The sequence below is a fragment of the Schistocerca serialis genome, chromosome 7, assembly GCF_023864345.2.
Source record: "Schistocerca serialis cubense isolate TAMUIC-IGC-003099 chromosome 7, iqSchSeri2.2, whole genome shotgun sequence".
NCBI classification, from domain to species: Eukaryota; Metazoa; Arthropoda; class Insecta; order Orthoptera; family Acrididae; genus Schistocerca; species Schistocerca serialis.
Genome location: NC_064644.1, coordinates 408,684,489 through 408,707,438, shown reverse-complemented (window position 1 = coordinate 408,707,438; position 22,950 = coordinate 408,684,489). Strand labels below are relative to the sequence as shown.

Sequence of the window (22,950 nt, the reverse complement as noted above, 5' to 3'; positions counted from 1 at the left end):
GACCCACAACTTCTTCACTTTTGAAGGCCAGACATACCAACAATTAAAGGGAACAGCCATGGGTACCAGGATGGCCCCCTCGTACGCCAACCTATTCATGGGTCGCTTAGAGGAAGCCTTCTTGGTTACCCAGATTGGTACAGATTTATTGATGACATCTTCATGATCTGGACTTTATTGATGACATCTTCATGATCTGGACTCACAGTGAAGAAGAACTCCAGAATTTCCTCTCCAACCTCAACTCCTTTGGTTCCATCAGATTCACCTGGTCCTACTCCAAATCCCATCCCACTTTCCTTGACGTTGACCTCCACCTGTCAAATGGCCAGCTTCACACGTCCGTCCACATCAAACCCACCAACAAGCAACAGTGCCTCCATTATGACAGCTGCCACCCATTCCACATCAAACGGTCCCTTCCCTACAGCCTAGGTCTTCGTGGCAAACAAATCTGCTCCAGTCCGGAATCCCTGAACCATTACACCAACAACCTGACAACAGCTTTCGCATCCCGCAACTACCCTCCCGACCTGGTACAGAAGAAAATAACCAGAGCCACTTCCTCATCCCCTCAAACCCAGAATCCCCCACAGAAGAACCACAAAAGTGCCCCACTTGTGACAGGATACTTTCCGGGACTGGACCAGACTCTGAATGTGGCTCTCCAGCAGGGATACGACTTCCTCAAATCCTGCCCTGAAAGGAGATCCATCCTTCATGAAATCCTCCCCACTCCACCAAAAGTGTCTTTCCGCCGTCCACCTAACCTTCGTAACCTGTTATTTCATCCCTATGAAATCCCCAAACCACCTTCCCTACCCTCTGGTTCCTATCCTTGTAACCGCCCTCGGTGTAAAACCTGTCCCATGCACCCTCCCACCACCACCTACTCCAGTCCTGTAACCCGGAAGGTGTACACGATCAAAGGCAGAGCCACGTGTGAAAGCACCCACGTGATTCACCAACTGACCTGCCTACACTGTGATGCATTCTATGTGGGAATGACCAGCAACAAACTGTCCATTTGCATGAATGGACACAGGCAGACAGTGTTTGTTGGTAATGAGGATCTACCTGTGGCTAAACATGCCTTGGTGCACGGCCAGCACATCTTGGCACAGTGTTACACCGTCCGGGTTATCTGGATACTTCCCACCAACACCAACCTATCCTAACTCCGGAGATGGGAACTTGCTCTTCAATATATCGTCTCTTCCCGTTACCCACCAGGCCTCAATCTCCGCTAATTTCAAGTTGCCGCCACTCATACCTCACCTGTCATTCAACATCATCTTTGCCTCTGCACTTCCGCCTCGACTGACATCTCTGCCCAAACTCTTTGTTTACAATATATTTATATACAAATATATATACAAATATATATTTATATACAAATATGTCTGCTTGTGTCGGTATATGTGTGGATGGATATGTGTGTGTGTGTGTGTATGTGCGAGTGTATACCCGTCCTTTTTTCCCCCTAAGGTAAGTCTTTCCGCTCCCGGGATTGGAATGACTACTTACCCTCTCCCTTAAAACCCACTTCCTTTCGTCTTTCCCTCTCCTTCCCTCTTTCCTGATGAGGCAACAGTTTGTTGCGAAAGCTTGAATTTTGTATGTATGTATGCGTCTGTTTGTGTTTCTATCGACCTGCCAGCGCTTTTGTATGGTAAGTCACATCATCTTTGTTTATATATATAATTTCCGGCAATCAGTTGCAACAATTATGTATATAATAAGTTGTTGAAAGTCGTTTGTCATGGAAAAATAATACTTGAAATAAAACGCACACACACACACACACACACACACACACACATATATATACGGTTGGACGGGAGGAGTGCACTTTGGAGGAATGACTGTGTGTGTGTGTGTGTGTGTGTGTGTGTGTGTGTGTGTGTGTGTGTGTACATTTGAATTACAACAAACAAATACTAAAAAAAAGGTTGCACGGCATGAGATTCGATCCGACCACCTTCGGATTACGAACCTGAGCGCTTACCGCTGCGCCACGACACTGTCGACAATTATTAATCGTAGACAGTATTTCACCGCAATGGTTTCTTTTAAGTATCGATTTTCTCGACATAGGCTGAGAAGTGCATCTTGGTGCTTTGCCACATTACACCTCGGGCCATGAACTTTTATTATGCGCAGTATGAATCGAATCTGAATTTCACAATTGGCGGCCTCTCCTTGTTAGTTCAACCTGTTCCCATCAGTGGCACTGTCACAGCATGTCTTCAAGACGGCTGCTACACTTGACGTCTGTCAGAAGCAACGTGTCGTCATAGAATTCCTGTGCTGTGAAAACGAGACAGTGGGAAAAATCCACAAGAGGTTGAAAAAGGTGTATGGAGATGCTGCTGTCGATCGCAGTACAGTTACTTGGTGGGCAAGCAGGTTAAGTGATGAAAGCGGGCACAGCAAATATTGAGGACTGTCCTCGCAGCGGCAGGCCTCATACTGCATACACTCCAGACAACGTGCAGAGAGTTAACGAATTGGTGACTGCTGACAGATGCATCATAGTGAACAAATTGTCACACTACATTGGGATAGGGGAAGGAAGTGTTTGCAGAATACTGAAACTGTTGGCGTTACAAAGATTTGTGCCAGGTGGGTTCCCAGGATGTTAACAGTGGCTCACAAAGAAACAAGAAAAACGGTATGCGTCGAACTTTTGGAACAGTACGAGAATGGTGGAAATAAATTTCTGGGAAGAATTGTGACAGGTGATGAAGCACGGCTCCATCATTTTTCACCAGAGACGAAGAGGCAATCAATGGAGCAGCATCATGTAAATTCACCCAAGAAAAAAATTCAAAACCATATCTTCTACTGGAAAAGTTATGTCTACGGTGTTTTTCAATCCCGAATGACTCGTGCTTGTGGATATCATGCAAGTGGAGCCACCATGAATTCTGATGCATATGTGATGACACTGAAGAAACTTCAAGCTCGACTAAGTCATGTTCAACCACATCTATGAAAGCAGGATGGTTTGCTGTTGCACAACAATGCATGGCCACATGTCAGTCAAAAAGCCATGGAAGCGATCACAAAACTCGGATGGACAACACTGAAACACCCGCCTTAGAGTCCTGACCTGGCTCCTTGTGACTATGATCTCTTTGGGAAACTGAAAGACTCTCTTCGTGGAACAAGATTTGAAGATGATGACTCACTTGTGCATACTGCCAAACAGTGGGTCCAACAGGTTGGTCCAGAATTTTACCATACGGGTATACAGGTGCTGGTTCCAAGATCGCGTAAGGCAGTTGAGAGGGATGAAAATTATGTGGAGAAATGAAAATATTGTTCCTAAAGGATGTATCTACACACTGTAAAACTTTCAAACATGTAGAATAAAAGATGGATTTAAAAAAAAAATAGTGTGCATTTCTTTTGGAGTGATCCTCGTAATTTGTAGTGGGGCATCTATCAATAGGTTTGATCACTATGAAATCCAAGCCACAACTCCACTCATCTCTCTACACAAAATAAGTTTCTAGTTCCCAAAATATGCATGAATATGCTAAGTTCTGCCAATCAGAAAGCAATATCTAACCCACTCAATCCTGCATATATAAACAGAACCAATCAAAATTTGCCACTGAATCAAAACAGTAAATTAACATAAATAAATTTTGAAAACCACAAATATAAAATTAACTCCCTCTTAATAAAACAACTTTGCTGAAATCATAATCTCATTTCCCCAATACCATAAACTGATGAAATAGTTTATAATAAATTCCCTGGTACGAAAGACTAACAAGCACGCCATTCTCGAAAATCCCTCAAGAGGCCAGTTATTTCAATGAACAGTATGAAAACTTTACATAAAACATTATTTCACATTCACACTTTCATTCCCTCTCATAACTAAGTACAAGTACAGTAGTAATTAATAAACAATTAGAAAATGAAACAAACAGAACTGTAAATAAAAATGACAGTATTTTGACTGCAGCTCACATAATGTCCACCAGCTAGTGACCTCTACCAGATCGCATAGAAACTACACACACTGTCATCTGAAGCCACCTGTCCTGCACATAACTCATACTGCACATCAGTTCACTGCTGTTGTGATATCAATATGGGCGATGTAAAGCGCTACGTCTCAGGTGGTGGGCGGGGCTACACCCGCCACCTTGGTGCCCTAACATTCCTACACTCATGATGCATCCAGCGATGGTTGCGTGTGGTCTGTGTTCTCTGCTACTTTGCTTTCTTTGATGTGCTAAAATGTACTTTCCGATAGAAAATCCCATCACTTATGAGGTGTGTTCCGTGATTAGGTTTTTATTCCCAAAAAACTACAAACCAATTGAAACTTATCACAACCTTTGTGATGTGCATGAAAAAGGAATAATTAGTGAAAGTCAAGTGAAGCAATGGTGCATTGATTTTGAAAATGGCCGTACCAACAGTTCAAATGGCTCTGAGCACTATGGGACTTAACATCTGAGGTCATCAGTCCCCTAGAACTTAGAACTACTTAAACGTAACTAACCTAAGGACATCACACACATCCATGCCTGAGGCAGTATTCGAACCTGCGACCGGCCGTACCAATGTTCATGATGAGAACCACAGTGGTTGGCATAGCCTTGGGCTGGTGAACTGGTGATGAAAATCAATGAAAAAAATTGTGAAAATTGATTTTTCACAATTATGGAACTTTGACAATGTTTTCCCCAAATTTCACAGAGTTTGGTGCATGGTGGTGTGGTCCACAAGCTTGGTTACCACAAATTTTGTGCTAGATGGATTCCCAAAATCCTAATGGAAGACCACAAAAAACAGAGACTGGCTGCAGCACTGACCTTCCTTGCAGGTTACAAGAAAAATGGTAGCAAAGTTATCAGTTGTATCATAATCTGGGTCGAGTCTTGGGTGAAGCATGTCAATTGTGAAACAAAAAGGCGATCGTTGGAATGAGGACACGCAAATTCTACCAATAAATCACAGAAGTGTTCCAAACAATTTCAGCTAGAATGATCATGGCTGTTGTGTTTTGGGGTTCAAAGGGAGTGGTTCTCGTTGATTTCTTTGAATGTGGCACAGCAATTAACTCAGAGAAGTATTGTCAAACATTGACAAAATTAAGGTAGGCAATATAAAACAAGCGTCAGGGAAAACTTAGTGCAAAACTTTTGTTTTTCATGAAAATGCATGTTCACACATGGCCAATCATACCTAAGAGCTCCTACGGGATTTTGGATGCGAGGTGTTTGAACATCCACCATACAGCCTGGATTTGGCACCGAGTGACTACCACCTCTTCCTAGTAATAAAGGCATGACTAGCTACAAAACTCTTTGATACTGATGCTGAACTGCATGCCAATATAAACCGGTGGTTGCAATTGCAGGCAGCAGATTTCTAGAGAGACAGCATTGAAAAATTTGTGCCACAGTATGATAAGTGCCTCAGTTTGAATGGTGATTATATAGAAAAATAGCTCACAAGTATGACTTCAAAATGTATATAATAAAATCTGATTTTTCCATATTGTTAATTTTTTTGTTTCGAAACATCTGTTACTTTCTGGGTACCCCTTGTACATATTCTACATGAATGGAAATAGGAACTTGGGATAAATTTTAATTTACACGGAGGACCACAAAGTTTTTATTTTCAAAAGCACCATCCAATTTTACAAGAGTTTACCTTCACTTTCCACGCACTTTGGGGAACTTTTTACTATTATATTTAGGATCAAAGTTTTCATTTACCTTTCGCAAATGTTCATTGTGTGTTCCGTTTGATGCATGGCAAACATCCACCCTGGTTTGAAACACAAATCTCATCTCAGAACATGCCACACAGGCGCATGAGGAACAGCTAACTCTCTGCTGGCATGATGAGCAGACTTCTGTAGACTAGAATGAAATGAGGTACGAGATGAGGTACGGAATTAAAGCTGCGAGGACGGGGCGTGAGTCGTGCTTGGGTAGCTCAGTTGGTAGAGCAGCACTTGCCCGCGAAAGGCAAAGGTTCCGAGTTCAGTTCGAGTCTCGGTCCGGCACACAGTTTTAATCTGCCAGGAAGTTTCTTCTGTAGATTATGTTTAAAACTCTGTTTAATGCACTCTCTATTTTAAAAGAACACCAAAAGCAAACAGTAGATTTCTCCTTACACAAACAGCCAATATTTTGAAACTCCTGGTGTCACTGTCAAATGCTTTGAGCTGTAAGAGGTGAACTGTCAAGCTCTCAAAGAAAATCACACTGCACAGTTATAACTGACTTGCCCCTGGTGAAGCAAAGAACACAAAACACATTTTTGTTGTTGTGTTATTGTAGTCTTAACTTGACACGGATGGGTATTAAATGAATAAGTGAGTGGGCTGGCAGCACTAGGGAGACCACTATGGCCAGCTAACTTTTAGTTTCAATACATAACCTAAAAGTCATCCCAAGTTCCTACCTTCATGCGTAACTTCATTCATGTAAAAGGTGTAGTCTTCCAAAATCAGATGAATTTCCTTTAAAAACCATATTTTCTCCTCTCCCAAAGCTGGCACATAACAGTCTCACCTTCACGATTCAAAGCATCAGCCTCATTCACTATTTTTACTTACACATGTACATTGCACACAGTAAGAATAACTGCAGTAACTAACCGTCCATCCTTGTGGCTCCAAATGGTGCTTGCGTCATAGCAGAGGGTGGTGTTGACAGCTGTGCAAGCAAAGCACTGCCTGCAGTGGCTGCAGTAGGCCCTGCAGCTGAGGCCACAGGGTTTGGTCCTGCTCCTGTCACTCCTGTCGCACCAGGACCTTGCTGCAGGAATGTGGGACGCTGCTGTGGGGGCATCATTGTGCCGGGTACCGGACCAGCACTAGTAGGGGGCCAGCGGGAGGGTGGAGGAGGTCGAGTACCGCCGATAACAGGTCCGTGGTAACCTGGAGGATTTTGCTGTGGAAAGCCTCGTCCTCCAGGTACCATTTGTGGCTGTTGTTGTTGTTGCTGCTGTTGCTGTTGTTGTTGCTGTTGCTGCTGTTGTTGCTGATGCTGCTGCTGTTGCAGTTGCTGCTGCTGTTGTTGTAATTGCTGCTGTTGCTGCTGGAGCTGCTGCTGCTGTTGCTGTTGTTGGGTAGCAAGCATTGCCTGAAACATAATGTAAACCTCAAAATGATTCTACATAAAGCCACTGTAAAATTTCTTAAAATCTATCTGCTTATACTAAATAATTTGTTGTCATCTGTAATGGTAAACAACTGTTCACGAGTTCAGTTAAGCAAAATTTACCATTGGTGGATCCAAAGAAAGTGATATAAATATGATGTATTAACATGCGCTATTAATTCACAAAGTGTCTTGTCACAAGAAGACACAGTTGTAAGAAGGAAAGCAGGAAACAATCTGCCATTTCGTTTGGTGGTGATTCACTGCTATAAACTGTATTCCAGAAGTGAATGAGCAATTCACAAATGCCATTACATAGCAGTTCAAAATTGCTATCTGAAAAGCTGAAAGTTTGGAGTTCAAAAGCTTACTCTCTGTGACAGCTTCAATGACAGACATCTACAACCAACTGGATAATATTCACTCAGAGACAAAGCCACCCCTATCAGTCAAAGGGATCAGTCATCTACAGCATGAGGTAAAAAGACAACCATTCTGGCATAAACAGTCAGAGTGTTGTCTTTGCAAGATACAAACTGAAATCAAAAGACCAATACTTAATACAGTGACTGCAACACAAATGAGGATTGCTACTGAATCTTAGATTCCATCGCAATGGAAGAGTCCCCTGGACGAAACCACTATAAGACTTAAGAAAAGAAAAATGCACTTCTTCTTTGTTGTGACTCATCGATCTTCCAAACTGCCGCCGCGCAGTTACGTGCATCTTCTACATGCGGCACTGTCTGCCAGCCATGCAGCAGCAGCACCACCTAAGCGGCCAGCCAGCCAGCGGCCGCTAGACTCAGACGCAGTTCTGATTTGATTGTTAAAGTGTACACACATCTTACTTTGTTTACTTGATCTGTGACTTACATGTATTGTGTCATCCTTGAAATAAATTTGTTCAACTTGATGTTATAACAATTGGCGATGAGGTACGGAATTTTTCTTTTTCATCGTTGACCCACAGGTTTCCATGGCTACTTTAGAGCAACTACTGCAAGATCTCATTGAACAGCAAATGCTTCTCACAAATGCAATTCGTGATTTTGTCGCAGCATCAAATGTAGGGCATCTCTCATCATTGTCTCTCCCTCCTTTTCCTCCTTACGATGAGACGGCGGAAGACTGGTCTGATTACGAAAAACGTCTTCGACAGCACTTCTTGGCATTTCATGTCGCGGACGACCAAACATGTAAGTCTCTGTTCCTTTCATGGATTTCACCTCAGATGTATCGGTTGTTGTCGAAATTGACTCCTCTGAAACATCCTGCAACTTTGTCCTTTGCTGAAATGTGCTCACTTCTGTCCGTATATTTTCGAAAGCATATGCTTGTGGTAGCCTCTCGTGTTGCCTTTTATCATTGTCAAAAACAACCAAATCAATCCTATCGCGCTTGGGCTGCTGAACTTCACAGACTCATTCGAAAGTGTCAATTTGTTACTGACGTTCACAAAGAATCCTACGCTGATTCCATGGTACTGGATGCTATTATCCGGTCGGAGCCCGACAAAGAAGTTAGGCAACGTGCCCTTCAGTTAGCAAATCCGACTCTAGATGACGTCCTATCCATCGCTCTGCTGGGGCGCAAATAGAGGCAGGGGGTGACGTCAGGGACGTACAACCTCTGTGTGCTGTTGATGCGGCGTGTGGCTGACGTGGGCGCAGTACACTCCCAAGTGCAGCCTCGGCCTAACCGTAAACAAACCTCTAAGAAACTGCAGCAAACCCCACGGCAACTCACTTCATGTCCGCAGTGTTTTATGTGACATTCATTACCATTAATGGTTGAACTGTGTAAGCATTCACTTGAGCACGAACAACTGCTACAATTCTGCACTGCATTGATAATGACCTGACACAGGTCGAAATCTGAGCTGTGTTGTGACTATAAAAGTCATATTAAAGCAACTTAATTCCATGACTGATTGCTGCTCTATCTAACCCAATATAACCACAGTCGTTGCGTGCACCCACCCCATGGAGGGCAACCTGATGGAGATTAAGTATTTATACATGGAACACAAGCTAAGGTTGGGAAAGGAAATCAGCTGAGGCCTTATCATAGGAGCAATCACAAATGGCTGAACAGGAATTTTGCACCACCCAGTCCAATGTATTACCAGTGCACCAAATCACATCATACAAGTAAGTGGAGAACAGATGAATTTTTCAGACATTATTTAAATCTGTTGTCATTTTATTTGAGCAGTGATCATACAATGGTTCAGCTCAATACTTAAGCAGATAACCAGTACCAACCTGAGACGTGGGGGCCTGGGTTCCACCCCTGAACACTGCGCTGCTGGCGGCAGCAGCTGCCGCAGCAGCAACAGCAGCTGCTGCAGCCTGTGGTGCAGACCCAGCAGTGGCCACCCCGATGGGGCTGCCAATGCTGGGCAGCGGGCTCGACAAAGATGGCACAGGGCCGAGGGCTCCTGCAGGCATGGGGCACTGTGCAGGGTGTCCCGGCAGCAAGCTCACACCTGCTGCCACAGTCGGGCTAACAGGACGTTCTTTCAAACTGCAAACAATAGCACATCAAAGTATACACAAAGGAGCTTTCCTAACATAATAATAATTTAAATTATTTTCATTTTAGTAAAGGCCAGTGCTTAACATGCAGACTATCAGTCTGTTAAGAAAGAAAACAAGTGGTTATGGTTACATGCTGCAAACAGTACCAGTTAAAAAGGTGGAAAAATGCACACAGCCTTATCACAATGCACTTACTTGCTGACACCACACCATATAATGAACCAATAAAAAAGTATATGAAACAGAAACAGCTTTAACAAAGTCCACGTAAACAGATGTGTAGGTGTATCAAGACTTTATGTTAACATTTGTTCACTAAGTAACGAAACTAAGTAAGTATGCATAAGACAGTGAATGAGCTTCTTCAATTCATCTTTCAGTGACAATACCACAAAAACCCAGTGAAACTGAGATGGCCATTCACATAATTCTCTCTCTCTCTCTCTCTCTCTCTCTCTCTCTCTCTCTCTCTCTCTGTATGAATGTGTGTGAAGATTTGTATCTGACTGGAACATACTTCATTTAAAAAAAGGGAAAATAACTGTCACACCACAATAGATAATGTATAATTTTCTGAGAACAAATTGCCTGCCACAGAAGCTTTTAAATTCATATTTTCCAGTTTTTTGGGTCACTAAGTAATAGTACATCTTGAAACCAAATTCACGAGTGCAAGCTTCTGTAAAGTAATTTTTGCGAGTTCTTTTGTTTTATTTTTTCTTCAGCTTTAACCATTTCTATTGAAACACTGTTGTCTTCTGATGCCTTTCCTTCCTTCATAAGCCAAATAGCTGTACACATTTCTGAAGACTGACACTGTTTCTACTCATTTGCACTTTAAAATAATAATCTTATTTTATTAAATACTACTAGTTAATTCTGAGCTTTGCTCATTCTCAAAATTTGTCTACAAACATAATAACATATGGAACTACATAGAAGTTAATATATAAAAGGACCTAAAAGTGTAATGGATGTAGTGTTTTCTAAGAAACAGTATTATTACTGACAAAATATGTGGACACATCATGCTCCTAAGTTGTATTAAACAAAAGTGCACAGTGAGAGAAACATTGCATCCACTTAAGTTTTAGAGCCTTTTATATTTTGACTTCCACTTAAATCCAGTGTACTGTTATGTTAGTAGAAGCACTTGAGAATGCGCAAAACACGAAACAAGCTAGTAGTTCTTAATAAACTACTATTTTAAAACAACAGCCAGATGGAAATGTCATTCTTCAGATTTATCAAGCCTGTGGTGCCCACCTAAGTAATAGTCAATTTACAGATGTGATCTGACATACTAAGAGAATGTCCTTACTTTCAATATTAACTATTTGCATTTATGATTAATCTCTTGAACTATACAAACATCTAAAGGAATCTATCCGTGTACAATTTTGTTTCTTCATATATATTTATACTCCAAAAGCCACTTTACAGGGTGTGGTGGAGGGTAGTTTGTAAAATGTCACTTACCCCTTTCCATATTTTGGTTGCGAATGATTTACGGGAAGAACAATTGCTGGTACATCTCTATGTGGGCTTGATTCTCTCAAATTTTAATCTTCATGGTATACACAGGATGAAGCAATATCAATTCCACTAGGAATGCACGTCTTCATAGCAGTAAACCACACTGTGATGCAGAACACCTCTCCTGCAGCGTCTGCCACTGGAGTTGCCTGAGAATCTCCAAAACGCTTTTACATTTACTGACTGATTCTGTGGCATAATGTGCTGCAATTATTTGGACCTTCCTACTTCCTCTATCAGTTCTATCTAGTATGGATCCTAGACTGAGGAGCAATAATCAAGTATTGGTCGAATGAGGGTTGTATGAGCTACCTCCTTTGTTGATGGACTACATTTCCTGGGAATTCTTCTGATGAATCTCAGTATGGCATCTGTCTTAATCACAATTACTTTTATGTGGTTGTTTCACTTCAGATCACTCTGTAAGCTTATTCCTAGATATTTATGGAAGTAGCTACTTCCAATGATTGTTCTGTTATCATGTAATCACACAATAATGGGTCTTTCAGTCTTTGTATAGGCAATACTTGACATTTATTTATGTTTAGTGTCAATTGCGAGAGCCTGCACTAAGTGTCACACCTCTGCAGGTCTTACTGCATTTCACTACTGCTTTTTATGGTCATGCAACAGCACAACACAAAATCCAGTCGTACAGTTGTGTATGACGTTCTGTACACTTGTATTTTGTACATTAGGCAACAATGTGGAACTGTATCAAATGCCTTCAAGAAGTCAATGAACATAGTACCCAATGGGTGCTTGTATTTACTGCTTTCTGGGTCTCTTGGGTGAACAGAGTGAGCTTGAGTTCCACATGAGTTCCACATAATCATTGTTTTTGGAACATGTGTTGATTCCTACAGAGAAGATTTTTCAGTCTCCAGAAATATCATAATAAGGAAGCCTAAAACTCATTCCAAAACAGGTCGATGTCAGAAATAGGCCTATAGTTTTGTGAACTGAAATCACTTAGTTCGAGTAAGATGGACGTAGAGAAATTATGAGCAAAGTTTAAGCAGATTTTAAATCGTGATCTGGTGAGTTATGTGCCTAGCAAGTAGATTAAGGACAGAATAGAAGCACCATGATACAATAACAAAATCCGGAAAACTCTGAGGAAGCAGAGCCCGTTACATTCTCAGTTCAAAAGAGAATGCTCAAATGATGACAAGCAAAGGTTTGTAGAGATTTGTGCGTCTGTGAAAAGATCTATGCGTGAAGCATACAACCATCACCATCATACTTTACCAATAGATCTGGCAGAGAACCAGAGAAAATTCTGGTCCTATGTAAAATCACTAAGAGGGTCTAAGGCTTCCATGCAGTCTACGTTTGATCAATCTGGTGTGGCAGCTGAAGATAGCAAAATGAAAGATGAAGTTTCAAATTTAATGTTCAAGAAATCATTCACACAGAAGAGTTGTAGTAACATACCAGCATTTGACCACAGGACAGACTCCCCCATGGATGACATGGTAAGAAGCACCCTGGTGTAGAGAAACAGCTGAAAGATTTGTAAGTAAATAAGTCACCAGGTCTGGATGAAACCCCAGTTTGGTTTTACAAGGAGTACTGTACAGCACTGGCCTCTTACTTAGCTTGCATTTCTCACAAATCTCTCGTCCAACATTAGTAGTGTCCTGCTTGACACAATCACATCGTCTAAATATCTAGGCGTAATGTTGCAAAGCGATAAGAAATGGAACGAGCATGTGAGAAGTGTGGTAGGGAAGGCGAATGGCCACTTCAATTTATTGGGGGAATTCTAGAAAAGTGTAGTTCATCTGTAGAGGAGACCGCATATAGGACGGTGGTGCGACCTATTTTTGGATACCGCTTGAGTGTTTGAGATCTGTGCCAGGTCAAATTAAAGGAAGACATCAAAGCAATTCAGAGGTGGGCTGCTAGATATAAAGCTGACTGCTGAACAATTCTATTGCCGACAACATATATTGTGAGTAAGGACCATGAAGTTAAGATACGAGAAATTAGGGCTCATACGAAGGCATACAAACAATCGTTTGTCCCTCATTCTACTTGCAAGTGGAATGGGAAAGGAAATGACTAGCAGTGGTACAGGGTACCCTACACCATGCGCCATATGGTGGCTTGTGGAGCATCTATGTAGATGTTGATGTAGGTGTGTTCCATGACCCTTTTTGAAAAAGGGAATGATCTGTGCTTTTTATCCAATTATTTGGCACATCTCGCTCCTCCACAGACATACGGTAAACTGCTACAAGAAGGGGGGCAAGTTCTTTTGCATACTCTATGTTGAATCACACTGATGTCCCATCATGTCTGTGGCCTTTCCTCTATTGAGTGATTTCAGCTGCTTTTCTTTTCCATGGACATTTATTTCAATAACTGTCATTTTCCTCATTCCTGTAATGATTTAAAGCAGCGGAAAGGGAGAGAAGTACAAAGACTGAGTGTGATGGTGGAATGACGGCTGTGTAGTGCTGGACTGGGAACAGAGAAGGGACTGGATGGGTAAGAAAACTGATTAACAAAGACCGAGGCCAGGAGGGTTATGGGAACATAGGAGGTATTACAGGGAAAGTTCCCACCTGCACAATGCAGGAAAGCTGGTGTTGGTGGGAAGGATCCATATGGCACAGGCTGTGAAGAAATCATTGAAATGAAGGATGTCATGTTTGGCAGTGTGTTCAGCAACAGGGTGGTCCACTTGTTTCTTGGCCACAGTTTGTTGGTGGCCATTCATGCAGACAGACAGCTTGTTGGTTGTCATGCCCACAAAGAATGCAGCACGGTGGTTGCAGCTTAGCTTGTAGATCACATGACTGGTTTCACAGGTAGCCCTGCCTTTGATGGGATAGGTGAAGTTAGTGACTGGACTGGAGCAGGTGGTGATGGGAGATGTATGGGATGTAAGTATTACAGACCAATATCCCTAACTTCTGTTTGCTGCAGAATCCTTGAACATATTTTCGGTTCGAATATAATAAACTTTCTTGAGACTGAACAGCTTATGTGCACAAATCAGCATGGTTTTAGAAAGCATCGCTTTTGCAAAACTCAGCCTCCCCTTTTCTTGAATAATATACTGAAAACTATGGATGAAGAGCAACAAGCAGATTCCATATATCAGGAAAGCATTTGACATGGTGCCCCATTGCAGGCTGTTAATGAAGATATGACCATATGGAATGAGTTCACAGATATGTGAGTGACTCAAAGACTTCTTAATTAATAGAACCCAGCATGTTGTCCTTGACAGCGAATGTTCATCAGAGACAAAGGTATTGTCAGGAGTGTCCCAGGGAAGTGTGATAGGACCACTGTTGTTCTCTACATATACAAATGATTTGGTGGACAGGGTGGGCAGAAATCTGCAATTCTTTGCTGATGATGCCATAGTGTTCAGTAAGGTATCGAAGTTGAGAGACTGTGGGAAGATACAAAATGGCTTAGACAAAATTTCCAGTTGATGTGATGAATGGCAGCTTGCCCTAAATATGGAAAAATGTCAGTGAATGCGGATGAGTAGGAAGAGCAAACCTGTAATGTTTGGACACAGTATTACTAGTGTCCTGCTTGACACAGTCAGGTCGTTTAAATATCTGGGCATAATGTTGAAAAGCGATATGAGGCAGAACGAGCATGTGAGAACTGTGGCAGGGAATGCGAATGGTCAACTTCGGTTTATTGGGAGAATTTTATGAAAGAATGGTTCACCTGTAAAGGAGACCACTTATAGGATGCTGGTGCGACCTATCCTCGAATATTGCTCAAGTGCTTGGGACCTGTACCAGGTCAGATTGAAGGAAGACACCAAAGCAGGAAGACACCATATGGAGGCATACAGCAGTCATTTTTCCCTTGTTCTATTTGTGAGTGGAATAGGAAAGGAAATGACAAGTAGTAACACCCTCCGCCATGCACCGTTTGGTGGCTTCGGTCATATCTATATAGATGTAGATGCTGATGTAGAAGTGAAGGAGGTACTGTAGTGCAATCTTCCTCTATGAAACAGTTTTGGAAAAAGACATTCAGCAACTTGGCCTTCTCTGTGTCATCCCCCATTTCAGTGACATTATGGTCACAGAGTGTCTGGGTGGATGACTTTGATCCATTTACTGATTTAATATAAGAGCAAAGCATCTTAGGATTTCCTTTCAAGTTGTTAGACGAAATTTTGCTCTCAAATTCGTTAACACTTTGCACATGGCTCCCCTTACACTAATTTTGGCCTCATTTGCTTTGTTTTTCCATGACGGTTTTGCCTACATTTAAATTTGCAGTGAAACTCTCTCCGCTTTCATAGCTACTTACTGACATGGCTGTTGAACCAGAGCAGATCTTTTCCATATCTCAGAATTTTGCTCAGCATTTACTTGTCTAATGTGCACTGTACAATGCTTTTGAATGTGGTCCATTGATACTCAGTGATGAAGATGAATTTGTCATGTTGACCATTCAGATAAACTGAAATCTGTTTCTGTTATAACTTACTGAGTCTCTGCCATCTTAACTGACGAAATGTACTGTCTACATTGAATTTATCATACTCTTCTTGTTTTCAATTGCTTCTTGTACTAACCTTCTACTATACTTTCTCACATTCTCTCCGACACATTTCTGAATAGTTACATTTGTTAAGCATATCATATCAGAATGAGATTTTCACTCTGCAGCAGAGTGTGCACTGATATGAAACTTTCTGCCAGATCAAAACTGTGTGCCGGACCGAGACTCGAACTCGGGACCTTTGCCTTTCGCGGGCAAGTGCTCTACCATCTGAGCTACCCAAGCATGACTCACGGCCCGTTCTTACAGCTTCAATTCTGCAGAAGAGCTTCTGTGATTGTTGCATTTGTGGTATTGTAGTGTTCTGCCTGTTTTTAATCATCCATGTTTCCTGCTGTTTGCTTAAGTATATTTGTCTATACTTGCATAATCCCTGATTGCTAAGATGCTGAACTTGGTGCTTGATTTAATATGGTATACATCCTTGTTCTTAAATAAATTCTTACTGCCAGATGAGAATTTTCTGTCTAGCTCTTTAACTATTTTACTCTGTAAAGAAGTGGGGTGTGAACACGCAGAAAATTTCTAACAGAGAATTACCAAAAGGTTCAAATGGCTTTGAGCACTATGGGACTTAACATCTATGGTCATCAGTCCCCTAGAACTTAGAACTACTTAAGCCTAACTAACCTAAGGATATCACACAACACCAAGTCATCACAAGGCAGAGAAAATCCCTGACCCCGCCGGGAATCGAACCCGGGCGCGGGAAAAATAGGTGACATGCTGTGTGTTTAAGCTGATAAGTAAAACTGCATACTGAATGCTAACTGTAAGGGAGGCTGCTGGAAAGTTGTTGTTAGCATCAGAACAATTAGTAACCTCCTCATAAATACTGCAGTTTACAGTGGGCATCTGCTTAACACCAATTTCAGTGCATCCAATCAAATCCCTAAATTTAAAGCAAAAAACACTTAGAAGAGCAGAATGAAAAGTAGGAAGAAAGATGATGGTACAGAGTCAAGCAGTGTTGTCCCCTCCCCCTACCCCCCCCCCCCTACCCCCCAAGATGATGGTGGTTTATGGATTGGACAAGAAGTAAATAACATCGAAAGTCAATCATAAGGATGCAGTCCATAACAGCAACATCTTCTATCATCTCTATCAGATAGGTGTCAGAGACCCCCCCCAATTTGTTTGTTCAACTCACAACAAAAGGTGGAAAGATTTGGGTATGGGTCCTATCAGCCTTATGAAGGCAAACAAGAAGCTGCTTGTTAAAATAAACAATGGTACCAACACACAAGCCACTGAAAATGTGTCAAACCAAAAGACATACACCAAGATGGAAGCCACATGCATTATTATTTATACCTATTGTGTGTTCTTTATGCCCTTACACACTTTGTAATTATTAGATGTAAACTGAGGTGACTAAAGTCATGGGATACCTCCTAACTTCACGTTGGACCTCCTTTTGCCCGTTGTAGTGCAACAACTTGATGTAACATAATGGGTTGAACAGCTTTCTGGAAACCCCTGCACAAATATTGAACCATGCTGCTCTAGAGCTGACCATAACTGAGAAAGTGTTTCTGGTGCAGTGTTTTGTGCAAAAACTGACTGCTCAATTATTTCCTGTAAATGTTCAGTGGGGTTTATGTTGGGTGATGTGGGTGGCCACACTATTTGTTCAAATTGTCCAGAATGTTCTTCAAACCAACTGCAAACTATTGTGGACCAGTGACATAATGCATTATCACTTACAGAAAACCTATTGTCATTTGAGAATGTCAACAGTTACAAATGGTCTCCAAGTAGCCAAGCACAACCACTTCGAGTCAACGATCGGTGCAGTTGGATCAGAATACCTAGTCAATCATGTGTAAACAAGCCCCACACCATTATGGAGGCATCAGCAGTTTGAACAGTGCCTTGTTGACAACTTGGGTTCATGGCTTCGTGCAGTCTGCGCCACACTCGAACCATACCATCAGCTCTTACCAACTGAAGTTGGCCCTCTTTTGACCAAGTCATGGTTTCCCAGTCATCTAAGGTCCAATCAATATGGTCACAAGCCCAGGATAGTTGATGCAGGAATGTTGTGCTGGCAGCAAAGGCACCTGCATTGGCCACCTGCTACTATAGCCTATTAAAGCCAAATTTCGCCACACTGTCCTAACGGACACGTCATACATCCCACATTGACTTCTGTGGTTATTTCATACAGAGGTGCTTGTCATTTAGCACTGACAACTCTATGTAAATGCCACTGCTTTCGGTCGTTAAGTGGAGGCCATCAGCACCTATGTTGTCCGTAGTCAGAGGTAATGTCTAAAATTTGGTATTTTTGGCACATTCTTGACATTGTGCATCACAGAATAATAAATTCCTTAATGATTTCCGAAGTTGAATGTCCCAAGCTTATAGTTCCAACTACCATTCCGTGTTTGAAGTCTGTTAACCTCTGCCGTGTGGCCATAATCACATCGGAAATGCCTTTTCACATAAATCACCCGAGTACAAATGATACCTCTGCCAGAATGCACTGTCCTATTATACCCTGTGTACATGATACTACCACCATCTGTATACATGCATATCACTATACCACGACCTTTGTCACGTCAGTATATATCCTACTTTATAAGGTGCTGGTCCCAGGGCAGTGTCATCAAGCACTAATAACAAAAGTAATAAAAAAGTAGTAACTTAAACAGGGTGAAGTATAAATGCTTTCTATTTTTAAAGTACCTTTCATCATCCTCTATTTCTGAACTTATGTAATAGTTCAACCATTGTCACAATAAGAACACATGAATGAAATAGCACAATATGTATACCCGAGCGGCAACAGAAATAATTTGTAGTTATGACAGTTCTGTTGAAATATCAGATTGTGGACCATCACAATAATCTCAATGTCACAACAAAAACCTGAAGGTAATCCATTTATCTTTAAGGAATTTACGCTGGAACATTGGTGAGTAAAGAGCAATAATATTATATGTTGCTACTATAATGTGAGAGTTATGCTAGTTAATCTGTAACAAAGTAAAAACAGATTATTTCATACAAGTGATCAGAAAGAGTAATACTTGTTGTGTTTGTATGTGTGTGTGTGTGTGTGGGGGGGGGGGGGGGGGGGTGAGAGGGACAGAGGCCCATTTGAAGAACATTTACAGTTTAAATTGGCAAATGATTGATACATTTTAGTTAGCCAGTACCAACACTCTCAAATCTCAGTTGTTGAGATAAATCACAATTGTAAATAAACAATGGAAACTCCATGTTTCTATTGCACTCTTAAAGATTTTTAAGTAAAACAAAACATTATTAACATTCAAATGGTTCAAATGGCTCTGAGCACTATGAGACTTAACATCTTAGGTCATCAGTCCCCTAGAACTTAGAACTACTTAAACCTAACTAACCTAAGGACATCACACACATCCATGCCCGAGGCAGGATTCGAACCTGCGACCGTAGCAGTCCCGCGGTTCTGGACTGCAGCGCCTAGAACCGCACGGCCACTGCAGCCGGCTATTAAAATTCTACATCTTTATTCTTCATGTCTGCATATTTCTCAGCATAGTCACTCTGGCGATGAACACATTTCTCCGAACAAGAGACCACTTTGGTGACAGTTCAGTGAAGAATGTTTAACTTTGTTTACTTCGTCGCAATCTCATCTCTGCTGGCACCACTCCAGCACTATCAAAGTGAAGTCCTCAAAGGTATTCTTTAGATTTTCAAAACCGATGAAAACTAGATGGGGCCAAGCCGGAACAGTATAGAGGATGATCAATGACAGTGCACCCAAGGCATCAGATTGTTGCAGATGTTGCAATGCTCATGTGTGATATGGAACTGTCATGCTGAAGGAGAGAGTGCTCTATGTGTTGATGAAATCCTCGAATTCATTGATTACAGCATGCTGCTTCTCATGCACCGACATAGTTGAGGTTGTACACCATCATGTTGCAAACTACAATTTGGAGCCCTCTAGCAGCAGGGGCTGCAAATATATAGACATGAAGAATAAAGACGTGGAATGTTAACAGCATTTGTTTGATTTAAACACTTAAAAGTTTTCACATATAAATTTTGGTGATATTACTTTTCAGCATGCGCCTTTTTTAAATTCCTTGCCCTGAAGAATGAGAGCTGGGAGCCTATCACTCATCACTTTTTAACTGCCATTTCACCACTCAGCAACTTGCCTGGTGGAGAGTGTCAGACACTCGTCACAAATACTGTTCATATTCCCAGCCACAAAATTCAATTATTGTAATGATCAAACCATAATTTTACTGAAGTGTAAACCCACCTGTAACCTTTGAGAAGAACCAAATGACGTGGATCTTTAGCATAGTTCTTGGTTTGAGATGCAGGAAGATCACCTCCAGCTTTCTCATACAGTTTGAAAAGTGCGGGTATTTTTCTTGGAGATAATACTGATAAATGAATTCCTCTCTGAAAAAAGAAGAAAAACTTGAATGTAACCATGTTGTTGTGTGGGTAAAGCACAACAATTTAAAATCTTAATTTATAAAAAGAGCTGATTTTCATCTTAAATATGTGTTTAAGAGAAGAAAGATAACAAACATTTTCTGAAGCAATTGACAAAATTTTAGTTTTATTTGTCACTGGGCCATGTACAGAAATACATGTTTCATACACATCTGTCAACCCATCACGTATACCCACAGTTGGCTTAGCTCAAGCAGAGCACATGCATAGGGGTCCAGAGAAATGTGAACTCCATAAAAAAAAACTCTCATGGCAGATTTCATTTCTCATAGTTCCCCATCTGCTCCCCAGAACGCTTCACAAGCCATTCCCAAATTCCTGCTGTAGAAGGAAGGAAGGAAGATTAACAGTTAACATTCCAACAATAGCAAGGTTTTTAAAGGTGGAATACATTATTGGATCGGGGAAGGAAATCAGCTGTGACCTTTTGAATAAATCGTTCTGATACTTGCCGTAAGTGATTTAAGGAAATAACAGAAAACCTAAATCTAGCTGTCCCAATGAGGAATTTCACTGCTGTCCTCCACAATATGAGTCCACTGGTTTACCACTGCACCACCTAGTTTTGTAGCCCTTTAACTAATGATGCTCATAAGAAGTAATCAAGAAGGGTATACATCTTCATGTTTTCGTGGCGTAAATTTCGGGCATGCAGCAGCATAAATTCAGCTTCTTCTTCTAATATTTTGGCTGAGGTGGCTGGATGGCTGGACAGTATTCAGCTGAAATATTAGAAGAAGAAGCTGCACACCTGAAATTTTATGGTAGAAGGGTATAGTTTGTCATCTAACATGGCCATCAATTTATGCATCAGGACTAAAATTTTCTGAAGTTGTGCTCCAAAAAAAGTGTACTAATCTTATCGCTGTCACCCAATTACTCAGAAAAGCTTTTCAATGCCGTTCCAATTTGTGCTATATCTCTATCAGACTCTATACTCCTTTTCAAACAATTTATTTGGCCTATGATTCACAACTTCCCCCCAGTGAATTACTTTGGGTTCTCCTCCTGCTATACATTTTACCATTAGCCATTACCATTCATTAGACACATTCTATCGTAGGGTGATCTATCATCTGTAAGACATACCACGTCACGTTCCACCTGAAGGGCAACCATTGTTCAGCTGTTTATCCTAACATGTTGTGAAATGTGCACTAACACATCAAAGAAGATGATATGACACAGTAAGCCTATTCTGAAAATACATAACAGCTGCAAGTGATCTGAATCCTATCTCCAACAGCCATAGCTGAGAACATTCTAAGTGTAAACTTACTCTACAGCATCCTGTTACCACTCTGGACTAAAGACTTACAGTATAAACTTCTCTGCCAACCATTACTGTTGCTGCAAATTTTTTTGCTTCATTATTGGTCTGTTTCAAGGTTTCTGTTTTCAGTCTATAGACCAAAACACACACACACACACACACACACACACACACACACACACACGACCACAGGCTCTGGCTGCTCACATTTTTGCTGACTACTGTCTCTGGTAGTTTTAACTTATCAAGTTTCCAAATATCATCTTTTTCTAGTCTTACATGTGTTCACACAGTCTTGTCCCCGTGTGTTTCCCTTGACACAATATCCTGGTTACCTAGTTACGTGTATTTTCCCACCACTTCAATCTCTACTGTTCAGTAAGTGAACCTTTAGGTCCAAAAGCTAGTGTTTACATCTCTAAATTGCAGTTTCAGTTTGGAGTTAATCATTTTTAGAGACAGAACTCAGTTATAATATTAATTCGTCTCATCTGGTGTAAATGCCAAAGTCAAATCATACATAACAGTTACCTTGCTGAGAACAGAAGCAAGCTGCTCAACATTATGTCCAACAAAAGCAGGTGACTCTGTAACTGCCATTAAATATGGAGGTGAATTACATAGTAGTATGCAATGTCTCTGAAGTAAAGGAAGCACACTCGCTTCTCTGCGTTGCTGCATGTCTTCAAAACACTGGAGTGCAGATGCCAGGCCTTCAGCCACATTTCCATTTGATTCACCCCTGCCTCCGACAGATCTGTAATTAGCATTAGAACATGTGTATGACTATTTAGATGCCAAGTCTTGGAACATATCACGAAGTACACAAAAATGCAAAGTACACAAGTAAAACAAGGAGGCTACTGCTAGTTGAAACAGATGTTGGAAGTCTACTAACCAACTAGTATGGTAAGAGAAACTATAGAAGAGCTGACATACACTAAAAGTGAGAGCACAGGCATTGTATCCTAATATATTACAAATTTAAAAATCATGTCTATCAGTTGCATGAGAAAAATACATATCAACAAACAGTAAAACATACAGGGAAGATGCAGAGATGGAGGAGAAGCAAAAATTGCTCCAATCCTGTATTAGGGAAGATAAAAGTTGTATGTATGGACTAGTGTTCCTCCCTCCACCAGAGAACAATTTACCTTCATTGTTGGCCTAAAGTCTGGATGTAAAATTCAGTGGATTGACAATAATATACTTTGTATGATCAATCCATAAAATTGTGGAACTTCAGTGGTAATCAAATTTTCTATGCTGTTAATATTTGGACTGTCAACTGCCCAGGTAGAAATACTGGCACTGAAGTGTTCCCATCCACTTTATATACCAGTAAAGCAAGCCAACTGCCTATGAGTATATTCCAAATCATAGTGGAAAAATACCACATGGGTGACAGAGATATATGCTA

General features: G+C 41.2%; 1 protein-coding gene across 5 annotated transcripts in view; it reads right to left on the bottom strand.

Annotated features, from left to right (window-relative positions):
* Positions 1-22,950, bottom strand: part of LOC126412360 (mediator of RNA polymerase II transcription subunit 25) — a 152,926-nt gene that overhangs the window by 93,393 nt on the left and 36,583 nt on the right. For all 5 annotated transcript variants that reach the window (XM_050081919.1, XM_050081920.1, XM_050081921.1 and 2 more), the window contains exons 5-8: positions 22,059-22,284; positions 20,052-20,197; positions 9,416-9,677; positions 6,644-7,130 (exon numbers count right to left, since the gene is read on the bottom strand). In XM_050081919.1, coding sequence (XP_049937876.1) covers positions 6,644-7,130; positions 9,416-9,677; positions 20,052-20,197; positions 22,059-22,284 — 1,121 coding nt within the window. The remainder of the gene's footprint in view (positions 1-6,643; positions 7,131-9,415; positions 9,678-20,051; positions 20,198-22,058; positions 22,285-22,950) is intronic.